This window comes from Lissotriton helveticus, chromosome 7, assembly GCF_964261635.1.
Source record: "Lissotriton helveticus chromosome 7, aLisHel1.1, whole genome shotgun sequence".
Lineage (NCBI taxonomy): Eukaryota > Metazoa > Chordata > Amphibia > Caudata > Salamandridae > Lissotriton > Lissotriton helveticus.
The window spans coordinates 458,612,214-458,626,435 of NC_136068.1; the positions used below are offsets into that span (position 1 = coordinate 458,612,214).

The window sequence follows — 14,222 nt, forward strand, 5'->3', positions numbered from 1 at the left end:
CTGGTCGCCCCTGGGCTGTGGAGAAGAGGAGCAAAGGTGCCCCTACGTCCTCTAGCATCACCAGGCCTGAGCCCCCTGTTGGTTGAGCCTGACTGGTCCCCCAGTCAAAGCCTGCAGCCTCTTTTCACTGCGACTGTTCTCCATAGTATAACATTGGGTAGCTGATGCTGTTTTGCACCAACACACTCGGCCACCCTAGTGCCACTGGTGGTGTTCTGCTGGTGCTGCCTTGGGCCTTGCACAACACTCACCTTAACTCCTGGAGAAGGGTCCAGTAAGTCGCTGCCAAGAACAGATAAACCGCATATGATTTTCCTCCCTCAGGTTAACATTGCAGAACTCAGAAATTGCACCGTCGACTTTTTGAACTGAAAAACATTCCTATTAAAAAAAAAAGTACCTGAACGATTTTCTTCTGATGCCTAAAAATATATAAAGATACTTGCTATTTTTATAAATTGGTGTGGATTTCCTTTGAATCGTGCGTCTCATTTATTGACCATTGTGTGTATTTTCAGATGTCTTGCACTCCTCTGTGTTAAGCCTAATTCTGGTCAACCACACTACCCCCTAAAAGAGCATTTTGGGATTGCATTGCAAGCCCCGATCCACGCAAAAGGGAACCTCTGGACTCTTTACATAAAATATCTGATTATTCATATGTCACATAAGAACCTAACATATGGTACCATGACCTTTAAGTTAGGTCACCCCACGGACTGCAGCACTGGTTGTGCAACCCTGGGTGTGAAACAAGTAAAACTAGCCCCAGACTCCAAAATTTAAATGTATAGCCAAATTATCCATTTAAAGCAATAGCAAAACCACAGCTCCCTCTGCAATATGTGTAGGTCACCCCTATCGCAAGCCTACCGATCCAACAGAGGCCTGCACGGAGAGAGGCATTACCTCTCTCCTGCAGGAACCCAAAAGGGTGTTGACCCAAAAGGCAAGCTTTAAAAGGAAAAGTCACCTTTGAAAGGCAAATGGGTAACACTTGGGAGAGGGGCTGCTCCACTGTCTAGGTAGACAGGCTGGCACTAGGGACGGGGAAGGGAAAAAACAGTTGTCAAACTGGTTTTCCAGGGACATGTACCCCCATATTTTGGTTGGGCTAGAGAGCTCTGGACGCCGAGACAATGGTTCTACCATGTTGGTCGTGGGCCATAAGGTGCATCTTGGGATAGCCAGATGCCACACTTCACAGGAAGTGGCCATCAGGAGGGAGAGAACCAGGTAGCCCATTGATACCAATCACATCCTACCCTAAGGGCATTTTTTAAAATCATAAATAGGGCACTGCTGGCACCGAGAACTCAGATTTTGTCTGGACTGAAAGAAGGGCCAATGAAGGACTGCCCTCCTGCACCATGGAACCAGAAAAGAGGTTGCACCCGGGTGGGCGGCATCTGATGAACCTGGTGGCTAGCAAACGAGATGGACTGTACCTGCTAGGTCCTGCTCGTGAGAAGTCGTCTCCGGAGACCGGCCAAAGACAGAATCCTAGGGTCAGTTGGCTGAAATCCAGTATGCAGCCCGGTGCAACAACAGATGAAGAGGCCTGCTGGGGTCAGTTGGTTGCCCAAATTTTCAAGCCGCCACTGCTCATCGCCAAGCGGCACTAAAGACTAGGACCCAACGCTCCAATTTGTTAAGCCCAGGAGAGTCAGCATGCAGCTTGGTCACCCAGAAGGCGAGGATTTCCCGGTTACTGTGATACAAGTCGATTGGTGGTCGAGTGGCGATTCGACTTCTGACAGGATCAAGAGGACTCCTCGAGAGGTCGATTTTTTTGTCCAGGATCACCTCAGCTAGCCCATGGACTGAGGAGTAGCCACAGGAAGCCCCCTATCGACCGCATCACATCTACAGCATCCTTGAGCATCTTCAACATCCTGTATCCCTTTCACAGGACCATTTCCATAGAAACCTACAGTGCCTTGAATTCACTTAAGACTGCTCCTATCTTTGAGGGAATTCTTTCTGTGGACATTGCTGGTCCCACTGACTGGCTCCCTGCCAGCATTGGTGTCCTAAACTAACCCTAGTCGACGACAATACAACTAGCAAAAAGGGCATGTTTACTGCACCTTGTAAAATATATCTTTCCGGATCCCTTTTGTAGATCTTTTTCATTGTGGTGTTCGACAATACAGACTGTTTTTGTAAATTGGTGTCGGATTTCTTGGGTGTCTTGTGTATTTATTCTTCAATTGTTTTTGTGCCGTTTAAATGCTTCATAATTGTTCCTTTGTGCAGGCCTTTTTGCTCAGAGCCACAGCTACCCAGGGTTGAGCTAGGGGGTTTAACAAACTAAATCAAATAGTCCTTATGGAACCAGTACGTGCTTTACACGGTGAGGTCACACAACTACACCATACAATACACACCATTTCCTCAAATTGGCAATATGATCTATATGGTTTGTGAAAAAAGGATCCCTGTTGATTTGACCTGATACGGTTGTCTGTTTCCTGTAAATAGTTCCCTGATTTTAAGCATTCCTGACGATTGTGGTGTTTCTGTATCAGCTGGCAGTAGGAAATTATCCACCTTCTTACTAAATACATTTTCCCATCAAAGGGAATGTGCATAGATTGCAATTGAAACTCATGCCTTAAAGACCTATTTTTTTTTAAACTACCCACATATCTCCTCATGGCGGTAGCATTTCCAATCTGTCTACATACACAGCACAAGGCATTCACTGCAGCATCTATCAGAGAATCTGAAACTTAATCTCCATCTTTTAGTAAAGCCCTACAGTTGCCTTGTCCTCGTCAGCTATCTCCAGCAAAGACGTGAAGTCACTCCAAAGCAGTAGATAAAAACTAGCAACTACAGTCGATGTGTTAGCTATTTTAACCGCATCTGCTACAAGGACGGTTACCATCTTACACACCGACTCCCACTTTCTACCTTCCTTTTTCGTGGGAGCTGGCAGGTTCCTCAACCTTCATTCAGCTGCCACCAAAATGAATATGCTACTTACCAGTATGCATCTGTTCTTGGCATGTAGGGCTGCTAACATTCATATCTTAGCATTAGATCGCCGCCTAGTGTTGGGTCCAGATGATCGCACATTGTTGTCCTGGAAGAGTCTTCGAAGTATCCTGAGATAGGTGGCTCCTCCCCTGGACTACAGTGCGCATGGGCATCGGCTCCATCCCCAGATTGTTTTTCGCCATTGTGGCAGAAGATGGAGTGAAACGTGTAAAGGATGTCCATGCTAATGACTGAATACAATAGTATATCTGCAGCTGCAACAGGCACCGGGGAGGAGGGTGGGCGATATGAATGTTAGCAGCCCTACATGCCAAGAACAGATGCATACTGGTAAGTAGCATATTCAGTTCGAGGCATGTGGGCTGCTAAATTCATATCTTAGCATAGAATACATAGCAGTCCCTCCATCAGCGGCGGTTGCCCGTGCCAGCTGCAGAAACCTGAAAGAGTGTCTTGAGAACAGCCTGTCCTACAGCAGCTTGCTGCTTGGAATGCACATCAACACAGTAGTGTTTTGTAAAGGTATGTGGTGTAACCCACGTGGCTGCTCTGCAAATGTCCTCTAAAGGAATGTTCCCTAGGAAAGCCATGGATGCCCCCAATTTGCGTGTGGAGTGCGCTCTTGGGGGTATCGTTAAGAGTGCGCTTAGCCTTTTGATAACATATTTGGATGCACTTAACAATCCACCTGGCTATTCCTGCTTTGGAAATAGGGTTGCCTTTGTGTTGTGGTGCGAAGGCAACAAAAAGTTGTTTTGTCTTTCTAAAGGGTTGTGTCCTGTCTATGTATTACATCAACGCCCTCCGTACATCTAAGGTATGGAGCATTCTTTCCGCTACCGTTTGTGGGTTTTGAAAGAATGCCGGCAAGTCAATAGTTTGGTTGAGATGAAACTGTGACACCACCTTCGGAAGGAATTTGGGGTTAGTGCGTAGCACTACCCTATTTGGATGAATCTGAATGAAAGGCTCTTGGATTGTGAGCGCTTGTAGCTCACTAACCCGCCTCAGTGACGTAATAGCTATTAGGAAAGCTACTTTCCACGTTAGGAACTGGAGTTCACACGAGTGCAGTGGCTCAAAAGGTGGTCCCATCAGTCTGGTAAGGACCACATTGAGGTTCCACACCGGAGCTGGTGGTGTTCTTGGGGGAATGACTCGTTTCAGACCTTCAAGGAAAGCTTTAATGGCAGGCACTCTGAAGACAGAGAGATGCTGCCTGTTCTGAAGATAAGCCGCTATGGCGGATAGATGTATCCGAAGTGTACGCTAGATTGCACTTGTAAAGATGCAACAGATAGCAAATGATGTTAGGGATAGAAGCATCTAGCGGGTTGATGTTATTGGCTGTACAGTAAATGACAAAACGCTTCCATTTCGCAGCATAGCATGCTCTGGTAGTTGGCTTCCTTGCCTCCTTGATGATGTCCATGCATTCCGGAGGTAGGTTAAGGTATCCAAACTCTAGGACTTCAGGAGCCAGATCGCCAGGTTGAGCTGTTGCGGATCTGGATGCTGAATTTCTCCACGGTTCTGCGTCAGAAGTCTGGGCGTGAGGCGCAGTCTTTCATGCGGCACCACTGAGAGTTCGAGGAACGTGGTGTACCATGCTTGGCGCGCCCACGTTGGAGCAACTAGGATGAGAGTCATCGCGTGCTGCCTTAGCTTTCTTGCCACCAGCGGTATCAGAGGGGTTGGCGGAAAAGCGTACGCAAATTTGCCTGACCAGTTCATCCATATCGCATTCCCCTGCGACTGTGGGTGAGGGAACCTGGCGGCAAAGTGTTGGCATTTTGCGTTTTCTTTTGTGGCAAACAGGTCTATCTCCGGATGACCCCACTGCTGGAAGTACGGGTGGAGGACAGATGGGTGTATCTCCCACTCGTGCATTTGATGGCTGTACCTGCTGAGCAGATCCGCCATCTGATTGTCCTTTCCCGGGAGGTGTTCTGCCATGAGGAAAATGTTCCTCTGAATGGCCCACTTCCACATGCTCTGAGCCAGATGAGACAGCTGTGGCGAGTGGGTGCCTCCCTGCTTTTGAATGTAGTACATCGCGGTCATGTTGTCCGTCCGGACTAACACTACCTTGTTGCACAGATGTACAATGAAGGACTTGATCGCCATGAAGATTGCCATCAGTTCTAGATAATTGATGTGCATCCTCTGTTGTTGCGTCGTCCATAGTCCCTGCACTGTGTAAGTGAGCAGATGAGCGCCCCATCCCTGGAGAGATGCGTCCGTTGTCAGGATAATCTGTGGCACTGGCTCTTGGAACAGTCGGCCCTTGCAAAGGTTGTGTGGAGTCCACCAATGCAGAGAGTCGTATGCCCGACTGGTATCCAACACTAGGTCTGTCAATTGTCCCTGAGCCTGTGTCCACTGATTTGCTAAGCACTCCTGGAGCGGGCGCATATGTAACCGTGCGTGAGGGACTATGAAGATGCAGGAGGCCATCATGCCTATCAACTGCATGAACACTCTCGCTGGAAGCGAGTGTTGTGGTCTGAACTTCTGGAGTAGAGACTGCATGCTGTCTATCCTGACTTGGTTTGGTTGAGCCATGGCCGTCAGGGTATTGATCGTCGCACCTAGAAACTGCCGGACCTGTGCCGGCTGAAGATGCGACTTTGGGTAGTTCAACGAGAAACCTAGATTGTGAAGGAGGTGAATGGTGGTCGACATGTCCGCGGCGCACTGTCGTTCCGACTTGGCTTGAACGAGCCAGTCGTCCAGGTAGGGGTAGACATGGATGTTCTGCCTCCTGAGTAATAAATAATAAATAAATAATAAAGTAACGCTGCTACTGTCGCCAGACACTTGGTAAACACCCTTGGGGCTGTGGTGACTCCGAAGGGTAGGACCTTGAACTGGTAATGCTTGCCTTGAATAGTGAACCTGAGGTATTTCCTGTGGGACTGGTGTAGTGGAATATGGAAATAAGCATCCTTGAGATCTAAGGTTGCTAAGAAGTCCCCTTGGTTTAACAAGGGAAGAATCTGCTGCAGTGTAAGCATATGGAAATGTTCTGATAGTATGTACAGGTTGAGGGGACGTAGATCTAGAATGGGTCTGAGAGATCCGTCCTTTTTTGGAATAAGGAAGTACAGGGAATATACCCCTGTGCCTTCCTCTCCCACCGGCACGAGCTCGATTGCGCCTTTGTGCAGCATCGCCACTACTTCCTGCTGCAATAAGTGCAAGTGCTCTGCGGACATAGGCCTTTGCCTTGGCGGAATGTTGGGTGGAGTGGATTTCAACTCTAGGCAATAACCATACTGGACTAGTTGTCGCACCCACCTGTCTGTGGTGATGTTTCTCCAGACGGGCAGGAACTGCTGCAGTCTCCCCCCGACAGGTGTTAAGTGGTCGGGGGGCAGTGACAGAGAGTCACTGTTTGCTTGGGGTAGAGGAGCGGGAGCTGTTGTTTCCTCTGCCGCGACCTCTGTTGCTGTTATTTCTGTAACCTCCCTTGTTCTGTTTTGTGAACGAGGATTGTGCTCCACCTCTTGAGAATTGCGATTGTTGACCCATTTGTCCTCTGGTGACTCCACGTACACCTGAGCGACGAAAATTATTGCCACGAAACTGTTGCGATTGTAGGGCCCCCATGGACGTAGCAGTTTCTGTGTCCTTTTTTATCTTTGAGGGTGGTGTCAACATCTGGACCAAACAGTCTATCAGGATTGACTGGCTGATTAAGTATGGTTGTCTGAATATCAGGTTTAAACCCTGATATGCGGAGCCAAGCTTGTCGTCTTAGCATGACGCTAGTGTTGATCGCCCTAGCTGCCGTGTCTGCGGCGTCAAGTGCACACTTGATGGCTGCGTTGGAGATCAGTTTCCCTTCCTCTATAAGCAGTTTGGTGCCCTCTTGAAACTTTGGAGGCAGGTGTTGTACAATCTGCTCTAGGGTGTCGTAATGCGCCCTATCGTAACGTGCTAAGAGTGCTTGTGTATTTGCAATACGCCAAAAGTTGGCAGCTTGTGCCGCCACTCTTTTGCCCCCTGCCTCTAGCACCTTGGACTCCTTGTCTGGGGGAGGAGCTTCACCCGTCGTCTGGGAGTTGGCCCGTTTTCTGGCATTTGCGACCACAAGAGAGTCTAGTGGCAACTGTCCCCGAATGTATGCAGGGTCTGCAGGTGCTGGTCTGTACTTTTTCTCGATACGTGGATTGACCACTCTCGCTCTGGTAGGTTCTTTAAAGATGTCAGCTGCATGCTTGAGGACTCCCTTGAGCATAGGCAGCGTTTTCACAGTTCTTTCAGAGACTGAAAAAGTGTCAAAGAGAAAGTCCTCTTCCACTGGGTCAGCATGCATGTCCACATCATGATTAGCAGCTGCCCTCTCAATTAGTGCATGAAAACCTGCAGAATCCTCTGTTGGGGATGCACGTGCACTGAAAGCCTGTGGGTCTTGCCCCACACTTTGGGTGCCTTGGTCACCAATGTCATCATATGCATGTGGATGTGCATCTGGTTCATTGATGGGGAAGGTGTATTGGTCATCTTCATCATATCCCTCACCCTCAGAGTGTTCTGGTGAGGGAGTAGGGCTTTTTCTTGGAGGAGGCTGGATAGGTTCTATGAGGCTAGAAGCGTCCTGAGGAACCCTCTTCTTCTTTAGTGGGATGACATAGGAGTCCAGAGGCTCCGAAGTGATCCTCCTTTTGTATAGTGTTAATTTGCCTGTGTTGGCGTCGATGAAGTGCTCAGAATCGTCCTCTGATTCGACTTCTCGACCTGAAGGTACCCCTGCCGTAGAAGAATCCGACTTCTTTGGCGTCGATTTCGTAGAAAAGGCCTTCGGAGCCTCTTTCGGCGGCAGAAGGAAGAGAAGCTTACTCTTAGGCTTTGCCGGAGTGTCCTTCGGCGTGTGAGGCGACGGCAACGGAGCCGACGTAGCAGCGGCCTTGTCCCTGATTCTCTGTAGCGAAGCGGCGATGGGGGACACTTCACTTACAGTGGCTTTTGGCGCCGACGAGGATGTCTTGACCTTCCCCTCGGATCCGACGTCATGGTGGCCTTTCTGAGTCTTGGACGCCGATGCAGTTGCCGCCGACCCAGAGTCCTTGGATCGATGCGCAGATGTGCCAGCCGTCGATCCGTGTGCTTGTGTCGCCTCCGACTCCACTACGCGACCGACGAACGGAGTCCCAGCCGGAACCGGAGCCGTGCCGCTGGCCTTGGCGTGCTTAGACGGTGTCGCAGAGGTTGATCCGTGCCGACCACCCTTCTTAGAGGATCCCTCCTCTGGCGCCGATTTTGACCCTGTGGAATCGACAGACTTCTTCGACTTCTGTGGACCGGAGGTCGACGGAGCCGATGCGGCGGCGGGTGCAGTAGTTTTCTGTGGGCCGGCCGCCATTTTAGGGACGCTCGAGTCCATAAGTTTCGGTTTCGTTTTCGGGTCGGCCATTTTAGGTGTAGTCGACACCGTAGGTTTCGGTTTCGGTTTCGATCCGGCCTGCCCAGCAAGTATGTCCGTGGCCGGGCCTGAAGGCGGGGCCGTGGCTTGCGGTACGGGGTCTTGGGTAAGGCCAACTGGCGATCCCGTGACCCGATCGTGATCTTCGAAACCTTCGGGGCATAGCTCGTCCCCCGAGCTATCTGCCGCGGCCCCATAAATCTCTTCGACGTCCCCTACCTCGTCGACGTATTCAATGCCTTGATCCACGACTCCGTCGTCGTCTACCGGATCCGCCTCGACCTCCGTTTCGGGTGGGGATATTTGGAGATGATGACCCTGTTCATCTTCTTCTTGGTCGCCGAAGATGTTTTCTGGATCCGGGGCCGCTTGTCTGGCCTCCAGGCGCACCGCGCGCCGAAGCTTGAGAGTCTTTTTCGACCTGAATTGTGCACAAGCCTTGCACTTGCCGTCGTCATGGTCCGGTGAAAGGCATTTGTTACAGACCGGGTGCAGGTCTATATGTGGGTACTTGGACCCACAGAGCGGACAGTACTTAAACGGACTCCGCTGCATGCTGGAAAGTCGTGGTCGCGTCGCGATGAGAAGGCCTCGATGTCCGAAGAGTGAAAAAACTCCGCTGAATCCGACTCCAAGAGTCGGAAGAACTCGAGACCGTGCGCAAACAATACCGACGCTATAAATACAAGGCCTTTTGGCCTTAAAAAGTTAGGTTTACTCGGTTCCGACAGAGAGAAGTCGAGACCGCATCCGAACCCAATGGCGGAAAAAAACAATCTGGGGATGGAGCCGATGCCCATGCGCACTGTAGTCCAGGGGAGGAGCCACCTATCTCAGGATACTTCGAAGACTCTTCCAGGACAACAATGTGCGATCATCCGGACCCAACACTAGGCGGCGATCTAATGCTAAGATATGAATTTAGCAGCCCACATGCCTCGAACACAGTTAATCTGTTTTACCCTGATCAGTCTTGTCCGGATTCAAGATACATGCCAGGGCTAAAGCTGTGGCATTCTATTGCTTTTCTATTCTTGAGAGGCTCACAACAGCCCTGGCAGGGATTTACATTATGAGAAGGACCACTTATCCAAGATGGCCAAGATGAGAATTGCTCTTGAGCCCCTGTGCAATTTTTCTATAAAAAGAAGGGAAAAAAAAGACTTCAAGCAAATATGTAGGTGGGCTGCAGGGCTCAGAAGTATTCTCTATTAGAGAATGCATTTCCAGATTTCAGCCGGAGAAAAATCCCTATTTCGGCCACTCTGGACTCGCATCATGAGGAACTATGAATTGATTCCATTCTGAGTCATTACTCAGCGAACTAGGCTGGTCTCCGGCAGATGTATCTACATCATCGAAGTCAGTAAAAGGTGGTGTTCCCCTGTCTCCGATATCAGTCATCATCACCATAAGGCCTGTCGTCTCCATGATTCTCCTTGGTGCCATCATCTCCTAAACTGCTCTACACCTTCTTTGTATAAGTCTGGGTTTGCGCAGATCGTTCTGGTTCATGTGCTTGCTTGGACTTTGCTTCCAATGGTATTGGAAGCAAGAGTGGGAGCTATGAAGTGGACACCGCTTCAAGTTGTGACTACAGATAAAAATAAGGCAGTATCCTTTGGTAGATGTCTCTATGTCCTACAGAGTTAAACATCTCCATAGAAACTTGTACCAAGTGCTGTGAAGAGAGTACTAAGCGTTCTTTTCTGAACTTCACCTGCACCAATCTAGGTGACTGCACCCAGTACTTCCTCATACTCTTCCTGAGAGTCTATGTACTGGATATTTAATATGTCCCAATGACTTTTTCTTCTTTCCTCTTCCAGGTATTCATCATCACTGAAGGATCACCTTGTCAACAAACCGTGGCCTGATTCTGAGATAAGACCTCTTCATAGGCACTTCATCCTCAATAGGGACTACACTTCCTACCTTCTGTTAGTACTTCTTATTCTGCTCACAAATCAGAGGACAGAGGCCGACCAAGGGTCTAACCCCTGATGGTAGGATCAGACGGCCCGGCGCCTGCTTGTCTTGTGCCCAGGCATCTCTGATGGGGACTTGATAGGTTTAATTTTCTTATTTAGAAGAGGTAGCCTCTATCTTACCTTCTAAAATAGCCAACACCAGTCTTCTCTAAAGGTCTTTTGGAGTTTTGGCTTTAAAAGCTTTAGAAACATCGCAATTCTTAGGCTTGTGACATAGATGTAGGAAATACAAGCACTTTGATGCGAGTCATCCATATAAATCGCTTTCCCACAGGCTTCGGATTTCAAACCTATTTCTTCTGCGCCACTCCTGCCTTGCTGAAATCGAGATGTTCGGAGAGAAAAAGATGAAAATCTGAAGAAATACTTCTTTTGGTAAGAGCTCTCCAAATGGTTGGCTTCGCATACTGAACAGTCTGTAGAAAAATCACATCTTAGAGGCAAGTGACGGGCAATGAACTAATCTACTAACAAATGAAAACAGTTTATGGTTAACTGAAGAACGCGTTAGGAGGGTATGAGCATAGCTCAGAAACAATCAAGTCCACAAATTACCATTGCCTAAGAGCAAGGCTCTGAAAATAAATGTTGCATAATAGCTTTAAAAATAGTCTATATCAGCACACAGAAAAAGTCCCTGCAGATATTTCAGCACATTCCAATATTCGCATTCTCTGCAAAAAATCAATGCATGGTTCTGAAACAAACAGTCAAAGGGTCTCTACCTCATTACGCTTGTGATGCGCCGAACAAAAGCGATGTTCTAAGTCACGCGCAGTAAAATGCATAAGTAACATAGAATTTGCCAACGTGGCAACATAAATGCCGAGTTACTAGCTAAGCATTAGATGTCTCATCAGCAACATTTGCAAACATTGACTAAAATGTAAGGGATCAAAAGTTGCAAAATAAAAATGCAAAGATGTATGTTAACACCTAAAAGGCCCAGGTGAAGTCCATGACAAAAATCCGAAAGTTCAGTGTTTATCAGAGGAGATTTATCAGACTCAAAAGCTCAGTTTCAGAACTAGGGTCACCTTTACTGTGGTTATATACATTTCCCTCAATGGTCCTTGCAAACTCTACATAAGGACACCTATTCCAGTGCATGATTACTAGGTGCAAATGTTTCACAAACTCCAAAAGGTAAAGAAGGCAGAAAAATGGCAATAAAAATTAAATCCTGCAAGAGCCTTAAGCTGTCAATTAGAACCATGCATCCATTGCTCGCTCACCTCTTACACTGAAGAAGTAAAGACTCTGGTCCTAACGTAGTGTAAACGCAGGTGTCAAACAGAGTAAAGTACATTTTACAGTTTACAGATTACTAAGCCACTTTTCAAAGTGCATTTTCCAATCCACTGAGGGAAATCAGCATACACCGGGTTCAGGCAAAAAGCTCCGCACACGGGAATCACCTAGTAAAACAGCATTCAAACGTGGAAGGCATTCTCCAACCAAAACAAAATGGCTAGCACCACCCACCTGAAACCCTGTGTTATACTAAACACCAATAAACTAGTTAACTGTTGCCAGGCAGGGCATCTCCAAATAAATGAGGGGTCATAGAACCTTGCAAGTGTCTAGCTGAGCTACAGTAACCCTAACCCTGAAATGACTGGCAGAGCTTATACTTACCCTCCAGGAGGTCGGAGGCAGATCCCAGACAGTACTCCATGGCCAGCTAAGATTCACAGAACAAGAGAAAAATATATTAGGAGGGGATAATGTATCTAATGATACTTTGCAGGCAGATAACTACCACAAGACCATTGTACTGTAAATGCATTTACACAGCCTTTAATACCACTGATGAGGCGATTAGGCACACTACAGAACGGGTAACAAGCTAAACAATGGGCAGAGTTCTTGGCCGAAAGTGTGTTGCAACACAGTGTGGGCTAGGCAGTAAAGGTTCCTGTGTTGTTTGCAAGTGACCAGAGTGGTGTTCATATCTTGTTTTAAGTCGCTGCGCCAAAGCATGTTTTGATGGGAAAAGTAGTAAGCGGAACACCATTTTTATTATTATTATTGTACTTGATAAAGAATGTTTCTCTGTAATCAAAAGACAAGTGTGTGACAGAGGTTCAGCCCAAGGCATGCACTGGATACAGGAAATAATGAATGGCAAATTACCTACATATTCCCCGTAAGGACTGATAAGCGACCATCAAGCATGAACTGTGCACCGCTGATACAGAATTATCCATCAGGAATGCACAGGAGGAGTGAAGTAATAGTAATGTGCTGTCCTGCCGCTATCCATGAGTGACAAAGGAGCAATCTAGAGACTAACAACAGGCAGCTAGATCCATCCACTACTGACTGAGGATTAGCCCACGACATGCACTTGTTCCAACCATCCGAGATACATGTCCAGTATTGTACACTCTGGTGTAGCATAAGTGATACTCACAGAAGTGCCCACGTTCAAGGTGAAAGTAAATGGTCTGGGGTGCTCAGCAAGATGTAACAAGAGTTTGAGCTGCACTGCGTTCAGTAAGGCATCATAAATTATATTAAAAGGATTTGAGAGTATTTACAGGTACTGTGTGCACCCAGCCCCGATTTCCGTCCCGCAGATTACCAATACAGAGCAGCAGCTGTCCCACTACGGAGTGAGGTGGAGGGGGCACAGAGTAGATTTTGGCAGGCAAAACGATATTGGGGTCTGTAGGAGAGTAGGGTCTGCAATCCTATGATCACCCAGATTTTTGCTTTTTGCTTCACTGGTTTACGACTTTCCCTGGCTGTGGGCCTGCTAATCAGACCCACAGCCTAGCTGTTCTCTCTACTCCAAATTGTACCCAGGTACTGAATTGGCACTGGGCCCTCTCCAAGTCCCTGTACCCAGGGCTGAGGTGCACCCAGAAGTCTCCCAGGGGCTGCAGCATGTATTATGCCACACCTGGGCTGACTAACTAAATCAGACACAACTGGCTGCTTGACAGCTGGGGCAAAGTGGTGTACTCACCCTCTGCTGTAGATATAGTATTCCTATATCTAAACCTAAATGGACACACAGATCTCCTATCAGTCACTCCTATGGCAGGCCTTGACAATCCTGAAGGCAGAGTGCTTGGAATCGTGTGAGATGGTGCTCTGGCATGAGCTGAGCCTGTCTGCGGCTTTCGGGATCTATCCCTTAGCCGTTTCCATGATATCGCATACCATATACTCTTAAGTGCATTATAATCCTCGCCGTTATATGCCAACTCTGGTATCGCTTTATCAAAACATGTCGAGTAAGGTGTCATACGAATTGGAATACTAACCCCTCGCCAATTCTGGCGACGGGGTTAGCATTCCACCCTTCTAGAGGGACACGACATGTATGTAACCTGTAACCCCGGTTAAAGTTAGACAGAGCCTTAGCTCCACAAAATGGATGCTGCCACTGAGACACAAGTCTGCCCTCCTGCTGCTGGGAGTCCTCCCAGCCCAGGAGGCAAGGACAAAGGGTTTCCTGCCAGGGGCGGTGCCAGCACCGTCCCAGACAGGATTTTGTGTATCCTAGGTAGGCAGGGCTTTAGAGGAAGGTGACTGCAAGTGGCACTCCGGTGCTCACTGTGCATAGGCCGGCTTGAACCAGTTCCAGGGGCACTCCAGCCCCTGATCTGGGGAAAGCCCGCCAAAGGAGAGGGGTGTAACCACCCCCCTCCTAGTCCCACCCATAGGGCAGGACTTAGTCGCGTGCCAGCCCCTTTTTGCAGGATAAAGGTAGGAACTGGCCCCCTTCCGAATTAGATCAATCTTTGAATCCTGAACCAACCTTCTACACGAAGAACTCAAGACTC

At 48.3% G+C, this 14,222-nt stretch overlaps 1 protein-coding gene across 3 annotated transcripts in view; it reads right to left on the reverse strand.

Moving 5' to 3' along the window:
- The window catches only part of TAOK2 (TAO kinase 2), a 934,333-nt gene that overhangs the window by 625,445 nt on the left and 294,666 nt on the right, over window positions 1-14,222 (reverse strand). For all 3 annotated transcript variants that reach the window (XM_078652408.1, XM_078652406.1, XM_078652407.1), the window contains exon 8: window positions 12,064-12,109. In XM_078652408.1, coding sequence (XP_078508534.1) covers window positions 12,064-12,109 — 46 coding nt within the window. The remainder of the gene's footprint in view (window positions 1-12,063; window positions 12,110-14,222) is intronic.